This window comes from Phoca vitulina, unplaced genomic scaffold (assembly GCF_004348235.1).
Source record: "Phoca vitulina isolate PV1807 unplaced genomic scaffold, GSC_HSeal_1.0 scaffold1, whole genome shotgun sequence".
NCBI lineage: Eukaryota > Metazoa > Chordata > Mammalia > Carnivora > Phocidae > Phoca > Phoca vitulina.
Genome location: NW_022589704.1, coordinates 1,030,331 through 1,058,176, shown reverse-complemented (window position 1 = coordinate 1,058,176; position 27,846 = coordinate 1,030,331). Strand labels below are relative to the sequence as shown.

Below are 27,846 nucleotides of genomic sequence, written 5' to 3'. Positions count from 1 at the left end.
TCCCATGAGGCGCTGAGGCTGCGCAGGCGCGTCGAGGTTCAAACCTGGGGTGGGATTCCATTGGCTGAGCCCGCACTGAGTCGGGAGCCCTGATTGGCTGAGGGGCCTGAGGCGACAGATTCCGGAAAGGGGAAGAGCAGCCAACATGGCGGCGGAACGCGGCGCGGGCCAGCAACAGTCGCAGGAGATGATGGAGGGTGAGCGGCTCCGTGGGGCGGCGGCCCAAGGGCCCAGCGGGCTGGGGGGCGGCGGCCCGCACCGGCCTTGCCTGAGAGAAACGGGCCGTCCCGCCTCTGGCCGTGACCTGGGCCCCGCCGCGCCCTGACAGCTGCCAGCCGGCTCGGCGGGGCAGGGGCGGCCCGGGACCCGGGGACCCCGGGCGGAGGCTGCAGTGGCCAGGAAAGCGCGGGCGGCCGGGAGGCGCCAAACCCAAGGCCGGGGGGGCAGCAGCGGCGCGGGCGGGTGGGTGGGTGGGTACTGACGACGCTGGTCCGGCTGCCCGGGTGTCCACCGGCTGGTGGGAGCTTCGCACCGAACCTCTGAGCCTGGCCCGCCGGGTCTGTCCCCCGGGCAGCTATCGGGGAAACTGAGGCGCAGGGCGCCGTGGGGCCTGCCCGAGTCGGCTCATGGGTGAACATGGTGGGGGTGGAGAAGGGTTCTCTCGTAAGCGAATGGGTTGTGGGGAAGGGGTGGAAAGGAGCCGAGAGATTGAATTATTAAACAGCGGAAGCCTGCTTTCAAAGCTATCATAGTTCCCAAAAGACTAAATTCAACTCTTTAGTTTTGTTGAAAAAAGTCATTTGCATATTATATGTGCATGTAGTTACACACACACACCAACTGGAGAGTCCGTCATGTCTTCGAGTGCTTACATGCTTTTGGTCTCCACTGGTTGGGGGGGTGGGGGTAGGTACAGAGCCCCAGAAGAAAGCCTCTGTCTTATGTGTAAAGTGCTAGGGAAGCAGGATGGGCGGTGGGGTGCGAAGGAAGAGCTGGTGTGTTTGGAGTGATGGCTGCCCAACCAAATCCAGCTCTGATCTGAACCTTGAAGGATAACTACAAATCACCAGGTTGGAGAAACATCAAACATCATTTCAGTTTAAGAAAGCCAAAGCAAAGTGCTCTGAAAGAAAGTGGTTTAGAAGAACATTTGACCAAGAGTGACAGTCCTGTTGGAGGAGGGTGGCAAGAGAAGGTCGTGGAGTACCTTGGTGAAGGGCCTTGGATCTTTTTTAAGCAAGGAAGCACCTCTTCCTATCCCCCCTCCTCGACACCCCTCCTCCCAAACTACTCCTTCCGCTTCACCTGGTTCCATGTCTTGGTAAATGGCAAATACAAAATGTAGGTGATTCTCTCTCTCCCACTCCCACCCATCCAATTAATCTGATGCCTTTATATCCTTAATATCTACAGGTCTTCAATACCTCTTCCATTCCCACTGCCAATACTTTGAACCAGCCCATTGTTCCCAGTATCCCAAAGTTGCCTTGTATTTGGATCTACTATCTCATGCTCCAGACCCTCTGCTGCCTTCAGGATAGAGTCCCACATTTCACTTTGACTGCCCTTCATTAGCTCAGTCCCTGCCACCCTGGTCACAGCCACACCACACCCAGTAGAATTTGCTCTCTCTTAGCCTTGACCACAGAGTGCCCTGTGCCTGGTAATAACTAACTACCAAGTGTTTACTCCATGTCATGCACATGCTGACTGCTTCTGTGCCTTTTCTACTTTAGTCCTGATAGCACCTCTGGTCTGTGGGTCCTATCCTAGCCCCCTTGTACAGATGAGGAGAGTGAGGCTTGGAAAAGCAAACAGCCTGTGTCTCTATGGGCAAGGCGAAATCTCAGCAGGAGTGACTGGCATTCCAAAAACTTTTGGAGTTGGGGCGCCTTGGTGGCTCAGTCAGTTAAGCGTCTGCCTTCGGCTCAGGTCATGATTCCAGAGTTCTGGGATCAAGTCCCACATCTTTTGGGCTTCTTGCTCAGCAAGGAGTCTGCCTCTCCCTTTCACTCTGCCTGCTGCCACTCCCCCTGCTTGTGCTCTCTCTGTCTCTCCCTCTCTCTCTCTCTGTCAAATAAATAAATAAAATCTTTAAAAAAATAAAAGTAAAAACTTTTGGAGTCAAAGATCAGATTTGGATTTTAGAATCACATCAGATTCTCTAGCAATGCAGAATAGATTAGACAGAGCCAGAAAAGCCACAGAGAGACCAGTTAGGAGGCCAGACAAGAGCCCAGGCAGTTGCCAGGGTGGGGAAGAAGGAATGGATTTGGAGGTTTGGGAGGTGGATTTCATAAGGACTTGGTTTTATCCAGCACTCCTTCCCTGGGTGCTACTTTTCTCAGCCCAGGAGGAGATACAAAGAAGAAATAAAACTTCCTTTCCTCAAAGAGCACACCCCTTTGTGGACAAACTGTAGTCAGGAAAGAAAATACTTTCAGTATTGTTGATAACTCCCAGTAACTTATTACTGTTTAATAACAGCTCTTCGAGATAGACTTCCAAGGTAGATCATGAAAAAAGCTGGAAAAAGGAAAATTATTTGACAGTCTTACCAAAGAATTTTTACCAGTCTGCCATATTTAGTCATTGCCATATTTATTAATTCAAAAAATATTTATTTACCAGCCTTTCAAAGCTGGTATTGCTGTGTGCAGATGTGTGGCACCAGTGACCTTTATTTGGGGCATTTGGCACTATTGGCTGTCTCCTCCTTTTTCATTACAGCCCCCCCTCTGCCCACAGTCTGATTTGAGTTAGTCTTGATTTCTTTCAGAACGTGGGCCTGTGAACTGGGCTGGTTTTCTTGGCCAAATGGATAGTGGAGCATGGATGAAGGTATGTGGTGGAAGGGTCACAATGGTCCCCTCTACGTGGACGTCCAGGCCAAAAGCGAGCCACACAGGAGGTGCTTCACTGTGTCACTCATGAGTACGCTTGGTCACAAATGATCCAGGGCTTTTATAACACCTGGGATTTCTTCACAATTTCCTTGAGGGCAGGAAGAGTATGTTAATCATCTTAGTACCCATGTGTCCTCCCTGCTCTGCCCTCCCCCACACAAGTTGTCCCCACCACTGTACACCTCATGTGGTGCCCAAGACAGGAAAGACACTCGTGTTTGTTGAGCTGACTTCAATAAATGTTTCTCGATGAAGTCTTTTTGACTTACAGCTGGATGTCCGTCTGTTAAATGCTCTTCAGGGAGTCACATAAAGCGGCTGTGAATTCTTATTGATGTGTGTGGGCTCAGTTGACAGGCGAGTCGAATCTGAAGAGTCTGGCGATGAGGAAGGGAAGAAGCAGAGCAGCGGTATAGTGGCGGACCTCAGTGAGCACAGCCTAAAGGATGGAGAGGCGCAGGGGGAAGAGGACCCAGAAGGTACCAGGCCGAGTTAAGAGCCTTAAACTCTCTAAGGGGGAGGGTGCGGCCGTGTTGCATATGATCTGCCCAACCCCACCCCACCACCTTGTGTGGTGGAGAGGAGAGGGCCGTGGGAGGACTGCTATGGGCCGTGGGAGGACTGCTATGCGAGAGGGACATTCATTTGGCTGACTCTTGATCTGCTGATGGAGCACTAGAGGCCCAATGGGGGCTGGTGGCCGTGTGCTCTCGGAGCAGTGAGCCTGCCGAGGCACCCCCTTCGTGAGCTGACTCGTTTATGGCACTTGCAAGCAGGATGCATTTTTTTTTTTTTTGAGTTCCACTGAAGGCAAATGCTACTAATAACATTAGTACTGGAGTATCATCTGGAATACACCCAGAAAATTGTTTTATTAACCATATATTCAGAAAGCGAGATTTGGAAAAAAAATTTTTTTTCGCTGACAGTGCTTTTGTTTCCTATCATAGCAATGTAAACCAATTTCAGAATAGCACTTTTAGTATTTTAGAGAAGTCATTTCTAAGTCGTGTTTCACCATATGAGAGGCCTGAGGATTGACTTCTGCAGTTTCATGCAGAAAATATCTCAGCAGCCTCCTATTGTTTTAGTGATTAAAAAGTAAGTTTTAAAGTAAGATTAAAAAGTGATGAGAAAAGTAAGTTCTCAGTCCATAATGGTGGTTTTTCACCCTCCCCAACCGTGATCTTTATTGGTTTGGTTAGAAAAATCGATTTACATTGGAAAGAATGAGAGAGGGCATATGAACACACAGAAAGATGTCCAAGATACATTATTAGGTGAGAACAGCACATTTCCAAACAGTATGCATGTTAAAGTCATATTGTTAGAATTATTAATTATTTGTAAGTTTTAACCTACTTTAAAGTTTTAACTAACATCAAACTGCAGTTGAAGGTCTCTGAATAACAGGTTTGAGAGGATGTACCTTCTGCATTGTCTAGATTTATACACAATGTATGGACTTTTAAGGTAGTAATAGTCATGCTCTACCCTTATGGTAATAAAACCCACAAATTCTAAAAAAACAAAACTAATTTTTAAAATAACATTGTGCTCTGTGCCAGTGAAGATGATTGGTAACTATGGCAACCTAATTTTAAGGCAAAGGGAGATTACCACAAAGTATCAGCCACGTTTACTTTGGAGCTCCAGAGTCGATATTCTGGAAGCAGCGTGGGTGGAATAAGTACACGGGAGTGATGGAGGAAAGCTTTCGTTATGTCTAACTGAGTCACGGAAAGACCAAGCGGGTGGGAGCGTCACCTGCTCTCCCATCTGAACATCCGGCACTTTTGGAGGACTGGAGAGTTGATGGGGCCCTGTCCTGGCCATTTCTCTCCCTGGGTGGTGAGCGCGGGCTCCCGGTGGCTCGCCCGGGGGCTCACGGTGACAAAGTAGAGCAGCTGGACTTAAACCCAGCTTGTCCAAATCCAGCGTTCTTTCAGGCTACTAGCTGATTAAAAGCACCCTGGAAAAATCTTAAAGTGGGGGGTGGGGTGGGCGCCTGGGTGGCTCAGTCGTTAAGCGTCTGCCTTCGGCTCGGGTCATGATCCCAGGGTCCTGGGATCGAGTCCCACATTGGGCTCCCTGCTCCGCGGGAAGCCTGCTTCTCCCTCTGCCCCTCCCCCTGCTCCTGCACGTGCTGTCTCTTAAATAAATAAATAAAATCTTCAAAAAAAAAAAAGCACTCTGGAAATATGCAGTTTTATAAGTCCTTGAGAGAAACCGGGACTCGCTCTGCTCCCACCTGTATTTATTTAAGTCCTAAATTCAAATAAAATTCAAACGTGTCAACTGTTACCTTTCACTTATTTTCCGTAACTTATTTTAAAAAAAAAAAGAAAAGAAAAAGATGAATACATGTACATTTGGGGAAACATTTTAGGCTGGCAGCTGTTGCAGAGGTTAAGCTGTTGTTTTGAGGGGCCTGCCCTGAGTGCCGGGCACGTTACAGACACGACCCCAGTAAGCTGTGTGACCACCAGTGCTAAGGAGCCCAGGCCTGGTTTCTGCCCCCCGGCCGTGCGTGGCTGCAGCGCTGCTCGCACTCTCACGGTGTCCTGGTTTGGACGCTGGCTCGTCTGGACACCTGCCTTCATTGTGCTGCCTCTCTCATCGCAGCTTCCAGACTTCACGGACCTTGCACTTGTGTGTCTGGGGGTGAGGAGTAATTTGGGTAGATCTCTTGGTTTTCCCCAACTCCTTTTATTTCATTCCTAGGTTGGTTGATATCTTGTAAAGGTAGAGCAAATAATTCTAGTAAATAATAAACTAGAGTAAATGACAGATTTTGTTGACTAGCCATTGTTGATTGTTATGGAGAAGGTGTAGTGAGGAGACTGAATTCAGCCAGCGCCAGCCAGTGCTGCTTTGTTAAGCTGGTCCATCCGCTGTTAAGTGCACCCCTCTACAGCCTCCAGTCGAGGGGCCAGGCTGGCCAGCAGACGGAGTGGACCCCTGTCGTCCGGAGGCGCCGGGAGCGTGAGGTCTGAGGGCCGCAGGCCTGTTCCACAGCAGAAGCAGATGCAGCTTTGCTGTAGGGGAGGGGTAGCAGGAGCGAGGCAAAAGTAGCCGTGGGGACAGCCGGTTTCCAGGAGAGCAGCAACCACACGCTCCCCAGAAGCGTGGCAAGCCAGGCGGCCCAGTTTCCTCGGAGAGTCAAAAGGGACATTAGAGAAATGTCATCCAGTCACAATATATGGCCTTCTTCAGATCCTAATACAAGCAGACTGAGGGGAGAAATTGTCAGACAGTTGATGAAATCCAAGAATCACTGTTACACTTTTTTAAAGCATTGAGCTGTTTTTAGACACACACACTTCCGTCAGCTTAGGGGAAACGAAGGCCAGGAAGCAACTGATTCCAGGCCGTTAGCTCCGCAGCCTGAGCACATCTCACAGCTCTCCCCCGGTACTGGGGCGGGGGGGGCGGGGGGCCTCTGCTGGGATTAGCTCGTGCCTCCAGTGGAGAAGTGTGTTTAAATCGGTCAGGGCTCTCCAGTCCCTCTGTCGAGCTGTGCTTTGTTTTGGTTTCCTCTTTGCAAAGATAAGTGTTTATAGACAAAGAGGCCACTTTCCAAAGCAGTAAAAGGCACATCCTAGAACATCTGACATGCCCAGCAGGAGCTATATTCAGATGGTCTGATTGATTGCCACAGACAAGAAAGGAGAGGGCAGGCCGCTGCCAGCTGGGCAGCTCTGGGCGGATCCCCTACCGCTGACTGGGCTCACCTGAGGCTCCATCGGCCAACCCCCTCCTTCCTGCAAACAGCTTCAGGCTACATTTCCTTTCCTGGCAAGTTCAGTGGCACAGATGGAAGTTTGGAGACCTTTGCCAGGAGCCGAGTTCAGGAACATCTGAATGCTTGAAAGGTGACCATGACGAGCAGGGCGTTAACCCTGCCGCGCCATCCGGAGCCTCCGAGTGCCGCCCCGTGGCTTCTGCTGTGCGTGACTTAGCGCTGAGCCAGGCAGCCCAAGTCCCAGTGTCACGGACACTAAGGCTCTGAATGGGCTTTGTTTTTCCTTCTCATTTTTTCAGAAGGACAAGAGCTGCCTGTGGATATGGAAACCATCAACCTGGACAGAGATGCAGAGGTAATGCTACCTGCTGGACGCAGCCGCGGGGGCATGGTGATGGACCACTCTGACTGTAAGGGTATCTTTTACGGAGGTGCCAGATTATAAGTGATTTCCTAGGCGAGGTCATCTGAGCCCTGCTTGGTTGGGTCAGACTCCTTGTGTCCTGCTTGTTTCTAATACCAGTGACTAAAACCCCAGCCCTGTGTAACCAGAGGGTTGGGTGGCCGATGAACCGCCCTTGTCACCTAAGTGGCACGAGTGAGTCGGGTGATTACTTTGTCCATGGCAGGGCCTCGACCTCCCCGGCATCTGACGCGCACTGAACGCTGGCAGCTCCAGGCAGGCAGGAGACCACCAGGAAGCATCACCTTGGTGCCCCACCCCCACCCCCCACCCCAAGCCTGTAGTTGACGGCGGGCGCCTAGGCCTGTGTTTGCGCTCAGGGGGCTATGGGGCGAGAGGCTTTACGCACTGCTCATTTTTGTGTCAAACTGCCCACGAGCACCTTGCAGCTCTCCTGTGTGTCACTGTCGCCTGCCTGCAGGCTCGCTGGTGTCACCCTCCCCTGCACCCACCTCGCCGGCCCCCCTCCACGCCTGCTCCAGGAAGCAGGTCTTCAGATGCTTCTCTGCAGCTGGATTTCTTCTTCATTTCAGGATGTTGATCTGAATCACTACCGCATTGGGAAGATTGAGGGCTTCGAGGTGCTGAAGAAAGTGAAGGTGAGGGCGACTCTGTCCTTCCTGTGGAGGGGATGCTGACACCCCAGAGCCCATCCCCCCGACAACTGAGGGTCGGTTCTGCAGAAGCTGCTGGCCTGTGTCCTGAGCTGCTCTCGGCACTTTTTATCCTAAACATGGTGGGGTTTACAGCACAGTCCAGGAGGCCAGTGGGCGCTCCCCGAGGCCAGCCGATGAGCCAGTGCAGAGCCTGCCTTCAGTTAAGCACACCCCGGACTGTGTAGTCCTTACCTCGTTGCAGTTAAATTTGTTAAGAATTGAGCCCACTAGCAGTTTGCTCTGCTGGGAAACAGCACACACCCCCAACCCTGACCAATGCCTCCCTCACCACCGAGGTCTGCTCAGTGCGAGGCCTGCCTCCAGCCTCCCTTTGGGTGTCTACCCATCCTCTCCAAGGTCAGCACATTTCTAGAAGACAACAGGAGGATGAGAACCTCCTCCCCTGCCCCGGAAGGCTGGTCCCATAACACAGCTGGCATCTCATGGCCTCCCCGTTGCCTATGTCAACTGTCCTTTTTCATCCCTCAGACTCTCTGCCTCCGTCAAAATTTAATTAAATGCATTGAAAATCTGGAGGAGTTACAGAGTCTGCGGGAGCTGGATCTTTATGACAACCAAATCAAGAAGATTGAGAATCTGGAGGCGCTAACACAGCTGGAGTGAGTCATGAGTCTGGGGGACGACTGAGGGGCTTGTTCAGTCTCCCCAGAACCAACCCTGGGCCCCTGCTCTCAGCCCTGGGAGGCCACCTCTGCCACAGGGTCCTGCCCAGCGCCTGGCTCCGCAGGTGGCATTGATGAGTCCGGTCCGGGGCCAGCACGATTTCCATCCTCGACGCAGTGCCGAGACCCCGGTGGGCGGCTGGGGTGGTGTGTGGCCCACCTGGTGGGGGGGCTGCCTCCAGCTTAGTTGCATTTTGAGCTCCATGCCACCTGTGCTCATTTAAAAATGAAATGTTTTGCTTATTCTCAGGATTCTAGATATTTCTTTCAATCTGCTGAGAAACATTGAAGGAGTTGAAAAGCTGACGCAACTGAAGAAGCTCTTCTTGGTTAACAATAAAATCAGTAAAATTGAGAACATAAGCAACTTACACCAGCTGCAGATGCTGGAGCTGGGGTCCAACCGCATCCGGGTAGGTGCGGGTGCGTGGCCAGGGGCCTGGCCTCTGGGACTGGCGGTGATGGGCGCTAGGTGTGTGCTTGGCTAAGTGTTCCTATGGTGTGATTTTATTTTCCAGGAAGAGAATGCTAACTGCAGGTCAGTGTTAATAAGAACATGTGCTCAAACTCTGTGGTCTAGCCCTTTTTCTGCACCTAAATTTTACTTGCTCTTCATCCAGATCACAACCTAAACCTTAGCAAAGCATCCCAGTTTCATTCTGCCCAAGGGAAGCACTTTGGTTTTCCATGTGCTGAGGGTTGTGTTCTTTGGTGAGCCTCCCTGAGACGACAGTACCCCAGACACAGCAGAGTGGTGGCTTGTAGAGACCTGACCTCCACACAGGGGCCGCAGGAAGCATGTTGCACCTTGGTGTGTGGTTGGCCCATCCTCCCTGGACACCTTCGTACAACTGGGATACGCCCCATGGCAGCCTTACATCCTGCCACGCTCTGTCCAACCCGACCTCTGGGAGTGTTGGGCAGAGTAGACAGAAGAGGCTTTGGGAAAGAGGTTTGGTGTCCATAGGAGCGGTCCTTTACCCACCTGACGATGGCTGCCGGGCAGAACCCACGGTGGGAAACACAGACGCGGTCACAGAAGGACTGACATTGGGGTGGGGGGAGTGGCGACGGCAGTTTGCCAGCAAAGAGGAGGGAGGGTCAGCAGGACAGTAATGAGGATATCTGCTAGCCAGAAGACCACTCGATGCCCACCTGACATCCCAGTGAAGCCAGTTGTCCAAGCAGTTCTTCCCCCACTTCCTGTGGTACAAACAGCCTCCATCTGGCTGTTGATTGTTCACAGCACCCTGTAATCAGCCAGCTTGGCCCTTGAGAGCTGGGCAGGATGCAAACCCAGGAGTGCCTCTTGGGACAGTTGTGAGCAGTCACATGGCCCCCGTAGCAAAGTAGCACATTTGAAACTAGAGAGTGAAGAGTGGCTCAGATGTCGGCATTTTATCAAGTGTCTCTCTCTGCAATGTTTCTAGGAGGAAGGTGGTTCATCACAAATCAGCGTAGCTAATAGCAGTTAAGGATGCCCTCCCCCTGAATCCTCAATCCTGCTGTGATGTGCAAGGTGGGATGCACCTGCCTTCGGCACCTGCTGGTGGGTCGGTGTGTGCTGCAAAAGCTGACAGCTTGCTGAGAGGCAGCAGCAAACTCAGGAGGGAAGCAGGTCGAGTCAGCATGTCCTAGACCCCCGGCTCTCCGCCCGGCACTGGCTTTGACAGCTGACTAGAGGAGCACAGGATCCTGGCAAGGAGGGAGGGTGGTGGATCCCTGAGACGGGGAACAGAGAGCCTTGGAATGGGGGCACCTGCTCCCAGGAATCCTGGGTGGCATCCTGAGGTCAGAGCTGCTTCTGGGGAGACCTAGACTCTTGGAATGCATTTTAACGAACCCTACGTGGAATTACATGATAACGTGTCAACTCAGAACTTTAGCACTCGGTGGGGGACTGCTCATCTGTGGATGTCCCCTGACCTCGAGCTCTGTGAGGGTTGGGGGTGAGCCCAGGAGACAAGGCCTTGGACTATCCACCTTTTAAGTGAGATTTCACTGGAGAATTTCCAGAGTGGACAAGTAACTGGCCCACATCCCAGGGCTGCAGTCCAAATAGCTGTGTCTCCTCGCCCAGGCCCCTCGCCTACCCTGGTCTAGCTGGTGGGCCACACAGTGTTAACTACTACCCTGTCTTTTTCACAGGCAATTGAAAATATTGACACGTTAACCAGTCTGGAGAGTTTGTTTTTGGGGAAAAACAAGATCACTAAACTTCAGAACCTGGATGCACTTACCAACTTGACAGTGCTCAGTATGCAGGTACCGACCTGCCTTCATGCCCATCTGGCCACGCCCCAGCTGGGGCGGGACTGCCCAACACCCTGCATGTTTGTCTTTCCCCGTGTCCAGGATCAGTGCTCCCTTCACCAGCAGGGAGCAATTGAAATGTCAGGTTTCAGAGACTTACACGTCTATACACATAAAATTTCCTTCCCTGGGTGGTTTCTAGCCACAGGGTCGTCTTAAGAGGGTTGAGCTTGTGCTAAGGCTCCTGAAGTGTCTGGCTCAGTGGGTGGAAGCTTCTGCGCCCTCACGGAGAGCAGAGCCCTGTGTTTGCGAGTGGGCAAGCACCTGAGTATGCCTGGGTTCACGCTACCTTTTGTGCTGGAAGCAGATGAGTGGAGCCAGGCCCTTGAGGCAAGGTGTGGTGGCATGTCCTGGGCGTGGCAGATCTCCCCAAATCACTTGTGCCTTTCATAAAGCAGACGTTATGCAGACTCTTTATTTAAAAAGGATTGTATACTCTGAGTTACAATATATATTAAAAGAAATAAGAAGTAATTTATTTTAAAGTATTCAGAGGATTTGACATTTTTGAATTGCTGAGTTATGGGGGTAGACACCTTCCCTAAGCATATCTAAGGAAGTGTTCTTTATCTAAAAGCCTCTAACCCTCACACATGCATTCTAGCCAGTGCAGCAGACTCGGAATCTGGACCTCTGTCTCCAGCAAGTTCCATTCCAGCACACTGGGAGTGCAGGGCTAGTGTTAGGCCTCTTCTAGACAAGAGGTATCCTCCCCTAAAAGCCATTTTGTCTCCCGCCACCCCCCGTGCTGTTCTGACGGCTGTTGGCCCTCCCTCTCGCAGAGCAACCGGCTGACCAAGATGGAGGGTCTGCAGAGCCTGGTGAACCTTCGAGAGCTGTACCTGAGCCACAACGGCATCGAGGTCATCGAGGGCCTGGAGAACAACGTAAGACATCTGCGCGTCTGGCCGGGGGGTGTGGGTTAGGCCTGGTCCGAAGAAGACTCGTTGCCTCTCGAGGTTTATGGTCGAGACCATCCCCGCGCACACTGGGATGCACATGAAGCTCGTGCAGTCTTCCCTCTCCCCGCGAAGGCGTGTGGTGCTGGTGCTCCGCGCTGCGGCCAGCCCCGGGACGTCCGGGGCACGGTGCACTGTGCGGTCCGCAGCGGCACTACGGCCTTTCCCCAGGTGTCCCAGCCTGCAGAGGGGGCAGGTGTCGGCGGCTCTCCCTCCCTCCCCGTCCTGCCCACTGCACTTCCTGCCCCACCGCCTTCCAGACCACAGGGGCCATGGGACCTCAGCTTTAAACTGAGTCCCCGCACCTTCCTCCTCCTCCTCCCTGCTTTTCAGCCGCCCTCGCAGGGATGAGAAGGGCCTGTCCACCTCCCAGGGATAGCCCTGCTCCTGCCCTGCACAGGACAGTCTTAGATGCGCTGAGCGGGGCGGGCAGGCGGCACTCAGCTGCCTGTGGGCAAGCCTACTTTTCCTCCCTGCAGTATTCAACACAAATAAAAGACTTTTTCTCATTCAATTTTACTGGGGTTTTTTTTTTCTGTTTTGTTTATTGCCAGCAAAGGTAACCATATGGTTACTTTGGTTATTGTAAACCTAGCACTTCAGTCTTAGTAGAGGCTCCTTTGGCCTCTGTGCCTCAGCCCCTGGGTCTAGTCACCGTTAATAATGTTTTAGAGGGAAAACCACATTCTGAATTTCATTTTACCACTACCTAGAATTTTCGAGGAGTGAGAATTGGCCCGTGGTAAGTGTAGTCGCCTTCCTTCACTTGCAGTCCGATTGAGAGCTTACCAGACTGGCGTACCCGCCGGGCGCACTTGGGCGGCGCAGAGCGGTGGGTGGAGGCAGGGTTGTGAGAGGCCGGACTCCGCGGAGGCCCTGAGAGCGCAGCTGGCGGGGCGTGCACACGGGGTGTCCAGCCTGAGGGGCCCGCGCCCATGGCGAGCTGTGGGTGCCCCCACCCCGTGGCCCCCAGGGTGGGGGGAGGGTAGTGTCTGCAGCACAGGCACTGAGCGCAGGTCCCCAGCAAATGGGAAAGAAGCGAGAGTGTAGAATTTTCCGGTAGCCGTGCTACACTGTGGTCTGGGTTCAACTCCAGATCATTGTTGGGCCTCTGAACAAAACAGAAAAAAAAAAAGGAAAAAGGCAGTTGTGGCTTTAAAGGTAATTATGTTATTAGAACATTTATCATTGGTCCAACGTGACAGTCTCCTCAGGGCTTCGTTCAATTGGAGATCAAATGTTCATTTAGGTTTTCTCTCTTAATTGATCTGGAATTTATTTTTGTTCTGGGAGGTAAGGAAGTAAATGGTAAATGTTTGTTTTTCCCAAGTGGCAAATCCCCTGTCCCAGCACCGCTGGCGACGCCACCTTCCCTCCCCGCCGCGGCCCCCCCCGCACGCACAGTCGTCTGCGGCGAGTCCCTGCGCACTGCACGCCTGTCTGCTGTGCTCGCTCCCCGCCCCGCCCGGTTCCTCCTTTTTTTTCTGAAGCAGTTCTCTACTGGTTTGCTTTTGGATGAGCTTTCAAAACACTGTCCAGCTCCCCCCAAAAAAACAAGACCGTGTCGAGCACGTAACTGAGTCCCTGTGCTCAGAGGCCCAGGACCAGTCCTGTCAGCCACAATGTCCCCGGTGCTGAGCCTTCGCACGGGGCCCACACCACGATGGAAGCACGCTCATCCGATGACACCAAGCACCGCGGGATGGGCTCAGGGGGCTGGAGATCGCTGCGGTGGCGGCCCCAGCCTGGCACTGCCTGCTGCCCGCCCTCTCCTGCTGAGTTCCCCGAAGTCCCTGTTGGCTGCAGCCCCGCCAGCCCCCCAGGTGGGGGGCTCCTGTCACGCTGCACTCTCACACGGCAATCTGAGCGCGCACGACAGGCCCCACACAAGCTACTCAAGGAGCTCCTCACCCAGCTGCCACGTGACATGGCGTGGACCCTGTGGCTTCCTGGAGGGTGACTGGCCAGCGCTCTTGCTGGGTGACATTGCGGGGGCAGGGAGGACAGGCAGGGGCAGACCCTCAAGGAGTCAGAGACCAGGGCCAGAGCCCTTCTGAGTCAGCACGGTGCTGCCTGCGGGCTGATATGTGTGTTCATGGATTTGTTTTTATTTTATTGAGACAATTTTTAACTTTCCCTTAAAACTTAGGAGGATCTGAAATCAGAATCCCACAAATGCAGCAGAAAATGTAAGAAGGGATCTACAGTCAGAAATGGGTAGACAAGAAGGGGTGAACGCTTATCAGTGGCTGTCAACCAACTTCTAAATGTTTCCCTTTTTTTTTTTTTAAAGATTTTATTTATTTATTTGACAGAGAGAGACACAGCGAGAGAGGGAACACAAGCAGGGGGAGTGGGAGAGGGAGAAGCAGGCTTCCCGCGGAGCAGGGAGCCCGATGCGGGGCTCGATCCCAGGACCCTGGGACCATGACCTGAGCCGAAGGCAGACGCTTAACCACTGAGCCACCCAGGCGCCCCTCCCTTCTGATTTTAGAAAAATTTGTCGTTTGGTTTGATTAAACCTGGTTCAGCAAGCAATGCAAGCTTTAACAGACTTCATTTTTGCTACAGTGTTACTCAACTCTGTTAAATCTTGAAACCGAGCTTTAAAAAATTACTCCCCAGGCTCAGCTGACACTGTCTGCTGAGCGTCCTCAGGAAGGGGATGGTGGGCACACGCTGGAAGCAGGGGACACAGCGTCTGGCCTACAGAGGGTGCTCAGTCGCTCCGGACACTGTCCTCAGTAGGGCCGAGCACTCCTGCTCTCTTCTATCAGCCGTAAAGCCCAGGCCGGCGCTCGACCCGCTCTCCCTCAGCACCTGGGCTTTCCTCTCTGCCCCTTCCTCCTGGTGGCCTCTTCCCAGAAGAAGGGTGTCCTCTGGGAGCACGGGCTGGGGCCACCAGTGCCCCTCTGCCACCTCTGCTCGTACCTGGGTGGTTTCCTCCCTTGGCGAGCCCTGGGCTCCTCATCTCTTAAGTGAAGACAAAAATACTGTTTTGAGGATTATTTTTGAGGTATTGTGCATGTCCTGAAGATAGACTGAATAGATGTGCCTACAAGTGTCACCCCTTCTTCAGAGCCCACCCGGAAGCCCCCACACAATAGAGCAACCCCCCCCCCCGCCGCGCCCTGAGCCCCAGGCCTGCCCTGCTCCCAGGGAGGTGTCACTCTGCTCTTCCGGGACCACGCATCTCACCAGGATGGGGACCCTGGTGCACAGGGGTCCGGGAGTCCGGGGCTGGGAGCAGCAGGGGCCAGCGGTGACGAGCATTCAGGGCGGGGGCTGTGAGGGTTCTGCGTGTGAGTGAAATGGCTGGGGGTCCTGCATCGCCATCCTGATAGCACGCTCCTGTGCCACGAGGGTGGAGAGGATGCTTGCCCCACAGCTCTCAGCTTGGCCCCCGACACCATGTGCGTGGTCACACAGTCGTCGTTGAACTGGGGTAATTCAGGAAAAATCTTATCTCCTTATTTTAGAACAAACTCACGATGTTGGACATTGCATCAAATAGAATCAAAAAGATTGAGAACATCAGCCATCTAACAGAGCTGCAGGAATTCTGGGTAAGTGGGTACACGCTGGGGTGGATGTTGCTTCTGTTGAAATGGTGCCTCGGAGCGGGGTGCCGTGAGCGAGGGCGGGGGCGCCGGCCGGGAGCCCTCAGGAGGGTGAGGGGGGCGGGCACCGTCTCAGAGTTGGGTGTTGGCTTTGTGCGTCGGCGTCACCCAGGAGCAAAATCTCAGGCCCCACGTTACTCCAGATGGGAGACCCTGGAATTGCCAAACTGGGAGCTTGGCCGGGAGCTCGTGCGTTCAGTGTGGACATGCCCCACAGGAGAAGTCGGCTGGGTTTGTGCAGTCCGTCCTCCTGGGCTCCGCCGAGTCTTCTCTGATGTGTGGTTTTGGGGAGTCGTATCACAGAGCCAATAAGAAGCAATAGGAAGAGAAACAGGATGAAGGAAGTCTTAACTTCTTGACTCCACTAAAGGCATTGCAGAATGATCCCTGAACTGAGACCCTCCGCATCAGATCCCATAGGCGTGTGTGCTGCCCGTCCCCAGGCTGGTGGCCCCGCAGGGATCCCTGCACGCTCTGACCCTGTGATGCTATGAGCCGAGTGTTGTCCTGGATGTGCTCAGTCTGACCAGGATTCATGCTGAATCTAAGGCGGGATCTGTCCTCGTCTAGCCATGCTGCTGACCCTGCTCACATCCTGTGTGGTCTTCTTTTCTCATCTTAAAATACCAACAGGTCGCTTGCTGTGAACATGTCCCCAGCCCCTCGTTAATAGCACTGGTCTTAGGTAGTGTCCAGTTGTGATGCCACAGCAGATCTGGGGACACCAGACCCAGAATGAGAGAGGTAGGACAGAAAAGGGTCTCAGGCCAGGGGCACCAGCGAGCCACCGCAAGCCCAGTGGGTCTAGTGTACAGCCCACCCCTGCAGGAAGGTGCAGCTGGGGATAGGCTGCTTGGGTCAGAGCAAAGGGGTTTGGCTCTGAATAGGCCAGGGAACCACACAGAGGAACCCAGTGACAAATGAGGAACCCAGTGGCAGAGGGCCTGGGTGACAGGGACACCAGCTGATCCTGAAGCCATGTTTCTGAAACGTGTGATTCCTTCTCCGTGCCCTGCCAAGGGACAAGAGTATGGGACATGGGGTGCTGAGACCACAGGTAGGGCCCGGTGGGGCACCCCGGCCATCAGGGAGGCGGGCAGGCTGGCAGTTGCTCGAAGCTGGAGCTCTGTCTTCTGATCTCCTGATCACAGCAACCCTGTGAAGCAGGCGGGATTGTGCGTTCCAGGAGGGGAGGTTGCAAACCAGGAGCTCTCAAACCCTTCTGTGCTCATATGGGGTGTGCTTAGCTGTTAGCTAGTCTCTGAAGGAGAAATGGGAAGCCAGTCCTCATAAATTTTTAATCACCCAAATTCTGTGTTTATTGATGTTCTGTTTGTTCTGCCAATTACCAACAGAAGGTTGTTGAAATATCCCGGCCATACCTGTGGATTTGCTTTCTCCTGTCAGCCCCATCAGCTTTTGCTTCTTGTATTTTGAAGGTTTTTATTAGTTGCATAGACATGTAGGATTGTAGTGTCTTCTTGAAGCATTATCTTTTCATCATATGGAACGTCCCTTTTCTTCACTGCCCTCTGTTCTTGTCCTGAGGTCTACCTCTCTGTGTTAATCTGGCCACTCTCTTTCTCCTGATTACTGTTTCCATGGGTATCTTTTTCCATCCAGTTACTCAACCTGTCTTCATTCATAATAAGTAAAATGTATTTCTCTAAAACAACACAGGAGTTTCGCTTTTTTTATCCAGTCTGACCCATCTCTGCCTTCAAGCGAGGTATTTACCCTACTTATATTTAATACAATTACATTTACTTGCATTCTGTGTCATGGTTGGGTTTAAATCTGCCATCTTGCTATTTGTTTTTTATTTGTTCCTTTATCTCTCTTTTCCTGCCTTCTTTTTAGATTGGGAAAAATGGTATTATTTTGGGGATAGTCCATTTTATTTCCACTGTTGACATATTTGCTTATATCTGCATGTTTGACTTTTAGTGACTATTCTAGGAATCACAAAGTATATTTTTAACTAACCGCAGTCTGCCTTCAAGTAATATTACAGCACATCACATATAACGTAAGGCCCTTCCAGGAGCACGCTTCCTTTCCTCTCCAGCAGCTAATATTGGCTTATGTTTTACTTTTAATAGGTTATAAACCCCATGATATGTCACTGTATCAGTTATCTTTTAAGGAAATTAATTTTTTTTTTTTTTTTTTTTAGAGAGCGTGCACATGGGTGGGGAAGGGCAAAGGGAGAGGGAGAATCCCAGGCAGGCTCCACGCTCAGTGTGGAGCCCGACCCGGGGCTCGATCTCACGACCCTGAGATCATGACCTGAGCCAAAACCAAGAGTCAGATGCTTAACGGACTCAGCCCCCCAGGCACTCCAAAGGAAATTTAGTAACAAGAAAACCCACCTGTTTTACCATTTCTGGCATGTTTTAGGCTTCTGTATAGTTTGCACTGTAGCGTTTCCCTCCCACCTGAAGAATTTTAGCATTTTTATTGTGCAGCATGCTGGGAGCCAGTTCTTCCAGCTTTGATTGCTCTGGAGAAGCCTCTTTGCTTTGCTTTCATTCTTGACGGTACGGACACACAGCGTGCTGGGGGCTGCCTTCCATCACTGTGAACTCGCCCCGGGGCCCCGGTTCGAGCTGTTTCTGATAGGAAGTGGTTCGTCATTTTTGTCCTTGTTCCCTTGTGTGCAAAGCGTCTTTCTCCCTCCAGCTGCTATTTTATGTTCTTTTTATCACTTGTCTTTCTTGCCACTTGCATGTCATGTGCTATTGAGCTTTTTGGGTCTATGAATATATAGTTTTCAAAGTCAAATGCAGAAAACTTTAGAAAATAATTTCCTCAAAAAATTTTTCTGCCCCTTCTTCCCCCAGTTTCTTCCTAAAACTCCCAGTGACGCGTATGTTGTCCAGCGCTTGGCAGCGGGTCTGCCAGCTTTTATGTCACGTGCTCCCGCTTGTAGGACTTCTGCTCCCGTGTCGGGGACGTCATGATCTTCTCTTCTGCAGTGTTCATGTGCTGTTAAGCTCATGTACTCAACTTTCTCTCTCAGACGTTGTATTTTTCAACTCTAAAAAAAATTTGGTTCTCTTTTTGTAGATTCTGTTTCTCTCCTTACGTGTGTGTTTCCCTTAAAGCCTTTCTTTTTCACATGGCTCATAATTTTTGTATTTGCTATTGGCCATTAGGATGGTAAGTTATTGGGGACGCTTGACTGGCTCAGTCATGAGAGCATGAGACTCTCATCTCGGAGTTGTGAGTTCAAGCCCCATGTTGAGCTTAGAGATTACATAAAAATAAAATATCTTAAAAAAGAGAGAGAGAGAGATGTTCAGTTACTGACTGGATTTTTGTTGTTTTCCTTTAAAGTGTATTGGACTTTTTATCTGGCAGACGGTTGAGTCACCCCTTGATCCTTTTGAGACTTGTTTGCAGCTTTATTAGTGTGAGTCTAAGAAGCCTGTCCTCGAAGCCTTCTCTGCTCTGTTTCTAGGCTGTGATCCATCCTGGGCATCTAGTGAATGCCCCGGGCATTTAGTGAGGTCTCTGCCTCCGGTTGGTGGGAGCACGAACATGTCCTTTCCCTGCATGAGCTCGGGCCTTGTCCGGCTCATGGCCTGTGGTGGCTGCTCCTGGGCCGATCCACACTCAGCTTTCAGTCTAAGATTCCAGGGGACAGTAGGTGCACCTCTGAAGCTTTTTCCCTACATAGCTCACTCCTCTCCAAGAACTCCAGCTATTTCTGCCTCCCCAAACTACAAGCCCTGCCTCAACTCAGAGTGGCCAGCAGGCTGTGCATGGGCTCCCCTGTGGTCCACAGAGGGCCTCCAGGCAGAAGGCCATGTGGGCACAGAGCTCCCCTCCCTTGTTTTCCTGCTCTCGGGAGTCCCTGTCCTGTGTTGCCCATTGTCCGACATACGCAAACCACAGTTTCATGTGCTTTGTCCTATTTTCTAGCTTGTTACAGAAAGGCAAGTCCAGCTCCAATTACTTCCTCCCTTGAAGTAGAAGTCCTGTCTCTTTACTTACTTTCATTTTTCTGTCTCACTCACCTAGTGCAGTGCGTAAGCTTCATGAGGGCAGAGGAATCTATTTGCTCACTCTTACATCGCGGCCCCTAGAACAGTGCCCTGCACATAAGAGGCTGAGTAAGAGGAAGGCACTTCAGAGGGGAAGTTGGTCAGTTGGACAGAGACCACCTGTAGGTACCATTGGAAAACATGCTTGTGCAAATATGTGAGCCAAAGGTTAATATCCATATATTAGACACAGCTCATCCAGAAGTGCCACAGGAAAACAGGGGTAGAGAGGCACCCAGGTGGCTCAGTTGGTTAAGCGTCCAACTCGTGATTTCAGCTCAGGTCCTGATCTCACAGGTTGTGGGATCGAGCCCCACGCGGGCTCCACACTCGGCAGGAAGTCTACTTGGATTCTCTGTCTGCCTCTGCCCTTCGCCCCGCTTGTGCTCACTCGCTTGCTCAGTCTCTCTCTAAAATAAATAAAATCCTAAAAAAAAAAATGGGGTAGAGCATGAACAGGCAAGTCACAGAGTAAGAAGTAACAGTTGCTTGTAAATACATAAAACATTTTCTATTTCGTTAATTGTTAAAATACACTAAGACAGTGAGCTGTGGCGTTTGGGCTTCAGGCGGGCAGAGCCTTTGCCGGAATGTGGTCTGTGCTGCGGCCAGTGCTTCCCGGATACGCTGGCGGGACTCGCGTCAGCACACGGGACCTGTGGAGTCTTCAGGGCCTCGAGACCCTAACAAAATGATGAGAAATTCAAAGATTTATGTACAAAATACATAACTATCAGGATTCGTTGTTTTACAATGGCAACAGCTTTGTTGTATTTTTTAATGATAAAGTCTATCTGTTTATTATAAAAAAGAAAAAGATCAGATTACAAAGAAGAAAGACAAATCTGTCTTTTCCTTGCTCTTCTGTGTTTGGTGTCCAGTTTAGAAAAGATTATAAACCCAAAGCTTATAAAAACAATTACCCAGATTTTCTTCTGAAACTTTAGGTTTGTATTATTCATATAGTTTTTCCACCTTAGGGAATAATAAATAAATTATGATATATCCGTATAATGAAATATGCCGCTGTGAAACAAGGCCTTCAAATGATGTTTGTAAAGGAGATTTAATTACAGAAAAATGCTCATAATATAGTGTTGATGAAAAAGGAATATGCAAAGTATTTTGGGGGAGATCGAGATGTTGTTGAACTCGGTGCCTGTGGACACACATGAGCAGAGAAAGGACCAGAAGTGTGGACGCAGAAACGAGAAGCCCTTGTCTCTGGATTGTAAATGTGTAGCTGGTTTTCCTGTTTCTCTTCATACTCTTTGGTTCCTCCCAAGTTTTCCATAACAAGCATGTACTTCTTTGCTAAGTGAAAAACAAATGTGTAGAAAAGTATATTCCAAGAGAACAAGAGGGAAAACTTAGGCCAGCCCCTCCCTACTGAGGTAGACGGGCTCCCAGAGCAGAAGATCGACCGTGGTCTTCCTCGGGTGGCGAGACTGGGCGTGATTCTTACCTTTTTTTAAATACTTTGCTGTATTTCCCACTTCTCAGCAATGAGCATTTTTATGCCCGGAGGAAAAGGAGAAGCAGGAGTATTTCAGTGACAGCTGAGGAGGTGAGCATGTGGCTGCTAAAGTATGCTTCATGCTGGTAGGACTGCGGAGGCCCTCGGAGGCCCGGGACCCTCCCCGCTGCCTCGCCGGCCGCTATGGCCGCATGAGTGGACCTGGCCCGAGGCGGCCACAGCAGGGTCAGAAAAGGGGAATGAGTTCCAAGAGAAACGCCAGTGGTGAATCAGAAATTGGTGACCTCCAGAGGGAGAGGCGAAGGTCCCGGGCAGGGAGGCTTGTGAGGCCAAGCAGGAAGAGCGGCGGAGTTGGGAGCTCCTTTGATAGTCTCTCCTTCGCCAGATCATCACGGCTCCCAGAAATCTGCGTGGACAGGCCCCAAACATGCAGTGGTGCTGTCCAGAGTAAGAGATCATGTGGACATGTATAGAAAGTGATAAGCAAGAACAGATACCTCTTTCCTTCATTGCTGCAAAGAGAAACACAGGAAGCGTTAACCTGCATAAATGGTCTCCTATGGGGCCTGAGAGGGAAGGTGGAGGGCGACTTCTCTGAATGCATCTGTTTGCATAGTTTGGTTTTCTAAATGTTTTTAATTTACAATTCCAAACGGACTGAAACAAATGACCAGCTGTATTTCAAATTAGTACAACAACCACACAAAGGAAAGAATTATTTAAGTGACATAGGAAACAGAGCTCTGACTGTGGCCTTTGTAAAATAACTCCCAGAAGAAAGATCTTGCACGTCACTCGCTAGTTTTATTCGTTTCAACGTTGGTATTATCATTTTGAAACTATTTTAAATACGTTACAGGATAAATAAGTATACTAACGTGAGTCAGATCCTAACACTCCATATACAAGAAAATAGATACAGATACAAACAAGTGTAACCTGTCATGTTGAATTTGGATTTGGAGGTAGTCTTAGGCATGGAAGCAGGGCCATCGGCCTCTCCTGTCAGCACGAGCAGCTGCGGACACGGCCAAGCGCAGGGAGCAGCTGTGTGCAGGCTGTGGGCTCGGGGCGAGCACCATGGTCACACCCTGGCCCTCAGCTCGGGGCACTTGCCACAGACAAGTGGGCACAGACACAGCGGCTGGGTCCCGGACAAAGGAGGCAGAAATCGGAGCTGGGGCTCCTGGGAGCTGAAACATTCTGGGCAGGTATGCAGCAGGGAGACTGCTGCTCGTGTGTCCCAGCAGCAGGCAGCCGCGGGAACTCGAGGCCAGGTGGAGATTCCAGACGCCATACAGCACGTGCAGGCCCTGGCATTCGACCTGCCGGAGCGGAGGGATGATGCCAAACACCCCAGAGGCCCCGTCAGCAGCCCGGCACAGCCGCCCGTCGGGGGCGGGTAAACACTCTCCCAGAGCCGGTGACCAAGCCTCCGCAGGACTTAGGCTCTGCCGGAACACCGCTTTTTAAAGGACAACAAAACTCCGACTCTAAGTCATGTAGCCTCCACAGTATTCAGTGTGCAAAGAAGCAGAATAATGTGACCCGTGACAAGGAGAAAAAGATCTCAGTAGAAGCCACGGGAGGTAATCAACAGCATGTCCCCCGCGCCCAAGGTCCTGGCATCCGTGCCCACGTGTGACCCTGCCCGGGAGCGTGTGCGGGTCTCACCGACAAGTACAGCAGAAGCAGCAGGGTTTTGCCTGCGTGACAGGGCTGTGAGAAGGCTGGCCTCTATCGTGGAGGCCCTTTCTGGCTCTCTCCGGAGTCCCTGCTGTTCTCCGAAGTCACAGACACCTCTTCTGATGCCAGCAGCATACAAAGCACATGTCCCCTTGTTGAAATGTCCTACGGATTTTCAAAAAATGAGTGATTTTGGTATTCTACCAGTGGTGTATGAAATGTATCTTGAGAATTCTCCTACACCTCTGTTTTTAAGATGTTACTGAGTTTGGGGGAAATTAAGTGCATGTTTTCTATCTAAATATCAGCCAAAAAACCATCGTAAGGCGGGGAAACATATCCTGTGAAGTTTGGTCCTGATAACCACGGGCAGTCTGCTGGGAAAACGTCAGATATTCTGTGACACACGGCAGACGTCCGGCTCTCCAAGGACGAGCGCTGCCTGAATCCACTACTGGAATTATGCTAGAGTATGGGAAATGTTCTAGATTAAAAGAGGCTAAAAATTGTCCCTTCTGGGGAGATACTCTAGGAAGGGAAGGGGCCCACCCAAGCCCTGCTCCTTTATATCCCGTCGTGAAGAACTTAAAAGGAAAAATATGAAGGCGATCAGTTTTCCCTCCATGAGCATAATATCGTTGCCCCGCCGGGGGCTCAGGAGACCCTGGAATGTGTATGGAAACAATGCAAGTGAATGGTTTTGTGTTCCACTTTGGAAAGACACAAAGATAAGACTCTCTAGAAGTTACTGTATCAAAGACGCCGTTACAGTGTTGCACCGGCCGTGTAAAAGTTCCAGTTCCGCACTCCCCGAATCTTGGAGAAAACCGCCCTGAGGCCGGGCTGCAGCTCATCCTAAGTGCTGAGATCTGGGGTTTGTAAAGCTAGCCGCGCCGCGGACGGGTGACGGGCCCGCAGTGTGAGACGGAAGCGTGTGCTGTGGCAGACGGGAGAGAAGCTGTAGTGAAACAGAAGAGGCCCCGGGCACTCCCGCCGGAGTCCGCCGCCGTGATGGCAGGGAGACGTCTCTAAGCAGACGATGCCACAAAAATACTTCTTCCTTCTAAACAGTGCCCTGCTGATGCTTTTGTTAAATGAATATACATTTTGCGTGTTTTAAGGCACAGGCGCCCTTTAGTGATTCTCCCCTTCATGCACTCTCTCTCGACTGGCCTTGACAGCGCGGCCACGGCGTCTCACGTGGCACTGGGCCACGTGAGCCACGCAAGTTGTACGAGTGGATAGACTTATGCTTGATAGAATAACACTTAAGAATCTGTCCATAAAGAGTTACCCTCCGGTGTCCCTTCCCGGGGTAGGCGCTCGCTCAGGCTGGCAGCAGAGTGCCTTCTCGGTGTCAGGGCCCTCGTGACACAGTCCTCAGTCCCTCTACAAGGGCCAAGACCTGGGTTCTTCTGGCACACGAGGCCCCCAAGAAGTTCTGTGAAAATAGGGCTCCTTATACAGCTGGGTCTGGAAGTATGTGTCATCACAGGAAGTTAATAAAGATAGTCTTCTGGCCGTGGCCGTGGAACTGGTCACAGGCTAGCCCTCCGGCCGTGAGAAGCGCCAAGATGGTTTGGCTCTGCTTGGGCAGTGCACAGGCTGCGTCCCCAGGAGAGCGTGGCAGTTCGGTTGAGCTGAAGAAGCAGAGATCGAAGTTTATGGTGAGACACGGTCCTGGAGAGGGGGTAGCTGTGCAGAGAAGGGGCCCCAGAGGTCCATGTGGGGATCCCCTGTCAGTCCATGGCTGAGGGCTGAGCAGTCTGGGCACAAGGCCACCCCCTCAAGGCTCACCCAGTAGTACCACTGGGGACGCAGGGCGGCTCAGTCCTGCCCAAGTAGAAGGATCTTGCCAACACTGTTGGCATCCAGCTAGACTCCAGAAAGGCCTCTCCTGAGGGTAAGGACCACAGGCTCAGATTTGACCTACTTCAAACCCACCCTAATAAAGTCTGAAGTCAGGCTTCAAGACTATCTCCAGAGGAGGTGGGGTTTGGAGGCTGGTCCCCACCAAGTTAGAGGGGCCCTGACAAGGTGTGTCACACCAAACCCACACAGCCCAAAGGTGATCAGCCAGTAATTAAGTTGCTTGTTAGAACAGAAAATCAACCCTTTTCAAAGAATCCAGTCTCTATTACATATTATCCACAATGTCTAGTGTTTGATCCAAAATCACTAGATGTGCAAATAGGAAAATGTGATCTATGCTTAAGAAAAAGTAGTGGTAAGACACCAAACCCTCAGCCACCATAGGTTCACAGAGGACAGGTCTGCGCCCTGTCCTTCGGGAGGAGCGCCCCTGCTCTCTGCCTTTGTGCGTGGGGGGCCCGGGGCCGCCATCTCTCCAAGCGTGCTTTCTAGAACGGGCACGACCGGACCTGGGGGATCAGACCGGCAGGCGCGAAGCTGGTAATGATGCATGCGCTCCCGGCAGCTCTTCCGCTTGCCCCTCATTTAAAGTTCCTGTCATCCAAAACCCTTGTGAGCAGTGACAGGCTGGAGCCCACTTGCCCTCGCTCGTCGGAGCTGTGCGCCTCATCCCAGCTCTGTGGTCAGGGACCCGATGTTGGTAGCGTGAAATCAGCCATGGCGGGGCATTTACACCACAGGAATTGGCAGGCAGTCAAGTCAGGGCCTTTTGATTTCTCTGGGAGCTGGTTGCTGAACGCGTGCCCGCACAGCACCTCACACGCGTACCCATCCTGAGCCCTCGCCTCCACCTTCAGCCAGGCGCTTAGTGCATCTTGCCTTCAGAGACCCTTCTGCCATCTGTTTTCACTTGTTCCTCTGCTGTATTCTTTGGGAACTGGTAGAAACCGGGCGGCTCACCTCCCTGAGCCCCCTGCCCTGCCCCCCGTGGAAGAGCCATGACCATCCACAGGACAGGTGTGGACTGAGCTGGTCAGAAGCACACGCTGTGACGGGTACTCTGAACCCAGAGGCCCGCCATGCCCTCGTCTTGACAGTGGTTTAAAAAGTCAGAGAACTCTGCCCAGCTCTGGCGGGTCCCCTCCAGGTGGGCCATGGCGGTCAGGAGGATGGACCCTAACTGCTTTGAGCAGTACAGCTCAGACCTCTGAGCCCCTCGTCCAGCTTTATATCCTGGGGACATCACGTGGGCAGTGGGAGATCAGTGGTGGGGGGCATTTCCCTCACAGACACCAGCAGTGCCCCCAGTGGGACAGGCCAGAGGCAGCTTACGGGACAGATGGACGTTTAGTTGGCGTGGCGTCTGCCCTACTGGCCGTGTTAGGGCCAGAGCACGTAGTCAGGCCTTGGGAACAACCACCAAGGTGGTCTGTAGGAAGCACAGTGGAACCTGCTTTAACGCTCTGCCTGGGGATGGGGCGGGGCTCGTAAGCGGTGTTGCTTTGTCTTTTCTCTGTTGATCTTAGCTTGGATTAGCCCCTGTTTGGTGATGTGGCCCAAGTTCTGGGTGTGAGCAAGAGCATTCCCCTTGGAGTGCTGCTGGAAGGCGGCCAGGAGGTGCCAGGAGGCTCCGGGGAAGACACCAGGCTGTCGTCTGAGTGGGGAGGACTGGAGCGCGTCGGTGGGCTCCTGCTCAGATGTGGGGCCGGGAGGCCCGGGGCTGTTCTGTCCTAGAGGCTTTCCTAATGTGTGTGCGTGTCCTCCAGATGAACGACAATCTCCTTGAGAGCTGGAGCGACCTCGATGAGCTGAAAGCGGCCAAGAGCCTGGAGACGGTGTACCTGGAGCGGAACCCCCTGCAGAAGGACCCCCAGTACCGGCGGAAGATCATGCTGGCCCTGCCCTCTGTGCGGCAGATCGACGCCACCTTCGTCAGGTTCTGAGTCCTCCTGGCTCCTGCCAGGTCCCTCTCTTCACAAGAACTTCCCAGCCACGGTTTTTATCCACCCGTTGCTCCTCAAGCCGGCACTCTATCAGCAGTCACAAACCCAATGGCAATAAAAAGGCACTGAGTGATAACTGCAGTGTGTGACGCCCGCGCCACTTCGGGACGCCGTGGCCCGTACGCCGCCACCTGGTGTTGTCATGCCCGTGGCGCTCCCGCCACGTCTGTTTCCTCCTCCTCAGACGGGCAGGCTGGTGGGGGTGAGGGTGCTGCCTGGGGTGGGGGCACTCGGGGGCCGGCCTGGCAGCCCAGACCTGTTTGGTCTTATAGACCAGGTGACGCCAGGGTTTTTCTAATCATACGTATTTCAGAACAAAACCATGGGCACAGGATCGCGGGGACCCGTGTGCTGTGACCCGCTGGGCTCCTCGACAGCCATGGCCATGCGCCAGGCCCCCTGCCGACCGCTGCCCGGGCTGCCCGTCCGTGGCTCTCTGAGGCCCGGGCTGCCCGCGAGCGCCTGAGGGGCCGCTGACAGCGCGACCCCAGCCGAGGCTCTGCTCAAGGCCTGCTCCAAAGGGCTTGCATCTTGACAGCCTCTAACGTCGCCTCCCAGTCTTACCCCGTCCTGTGCCAGCTTGTTTCTTAGAAGATTTACATCGGGAGTCACCCGGGGTCTGAATTTAATGCTGCAGGACCTTAGCCTCTCTTGGGGTCTCAGATTTCCCTTCTGCAGAAAGAGGACTGAATCGAGTGGTCACCGTGGGTCCCTTCTCCAAGATTCTAGAGTGGCACCGTCCAGTACGGGGGCCACCTACCGCCACGTGTGGCTGCTTCAATTCGAATTTAAATGTGTTAAAATAAAATGAAATAAAGCATTCACCTCCTCGGTTGCACTTGCCACATTCCAGGTGCTTAGTAGCCGCATCTCGCCAGGGGCAGCCCTTCCCCCTCCATTCTCATGAGCAGCCCAAGCAGGTCAGAGGTCCCCGGGCGACAGGGTGACCCCTGCCAGGAGTTGTGGATGTGGCAGTAGTTGGCCTGAAGCCAGGAGCACCTGCCTACGGAAAGCAAACGCGGCGAACGAGGGGGTGGGAGGGCGTGGGCTCAGAAGGGGCCTTGGGATGACGGCCCTAGAGGTCGCAGAAGAAAGTTTAGACCCCAGGATTCACGATTGGAATGCCCTTGCTGAAAGCCTTACTCCCGGGAGCCCTGCACCCGAGCACAAGGCGGAGACCTGCAGGAGTGCAGGCGACGGGCGTGCGGAGCCCTCTGCGGAGCTGGGACGGCATTCTGGCCCACGCACGGGAGGGACGTGCCCGTGCCCCGGAAAGACAGGGTGTGACGTCAGCCACGAGGGCATCACTTTTTAATCTGGGAGGCAGAGCGTGGCCGGCGGCTGCAGAGATTGTGTGGCACGAGCAAGGAAAGGGAGCAATCGCTTATAAACAGTGCGTGGGAGGCCAGATGGC

The 27,846-nt window shown here is 52.5% G+C and overlaps 1 protein-coding gene across 4 annotated transcripts; it reads left to right on the top strand.

The window, feature by feature from the left end:
- The first annotated feature begins 38 nt into the window (after nt 1–38).
- PPP1R7 (protein phosphatase 1 regulatory subunit 7) lies at nt 39–26,624 on the top strand. Of its 4 annotated transcripts, none has more exons than XM_032431605.1 (10): nt 39–197; nt 3,257–3,397; nt 6,951–7,006; nt 7,648–7,713; nt 8,260–8,390; nt 8,704–8,866; nt 10,602–10,718; nt 11,549–11,653; nt 15,205–15,291; nt 26,196–26,617. In XM_032431605.1, exons 1-10 carry the CDS (start codon nt 146–148, stop codon nt 26,370–26,372), a joined length of 1,095 nt encoding a protein of 364 aa, XP_032287496.1. In that variant the 5' UTR covers nt 39–145; the 3' UTR covers nt 26,373–26,617. The 4 variants fall into 4 exon arrangements, with proteins under 4 accessions (XP_032287496.1, XP_032287562.1, XP_032287638.1 ...); XM_032431671.1 differs by having other exon boundaries at nt 3,257–3,385; nt 26,196–26,615; XM_032431747.1 differs by lacking the exon at nt 3,257–3,397 and having other exon boundaries at nt 26,196–26,624.
- The last annotated feature ends 1,222 nt before the right edge of the window (nt 26,625–27,846 follow it).

Excerpts from the sequence above, each read along its gene's own strand:
- PPP1R7 (XM_032431605.1), top strand. The coding sequence starts at position 146 with ATGGCGGCGGAACGCGGCGCGGGCCAGCAACAGTCGCAGGAGATGATG. Across the intron at positions 7,007-7,647 it reads ACCTGGACAGAGATGCAGAG|GATGTTGATCTGAATCACTA; the intron begins GTAATGCTACCT and ends TCTTCATTTCAG. Across the intron at positions 10,719-11,548 it reads TGACAGTGCTCAGTATGCAG|AGCAACCGGCTGACCAAGAT; the intron begins GTACCGACCTGC and ends TCCCTCTCGCAG.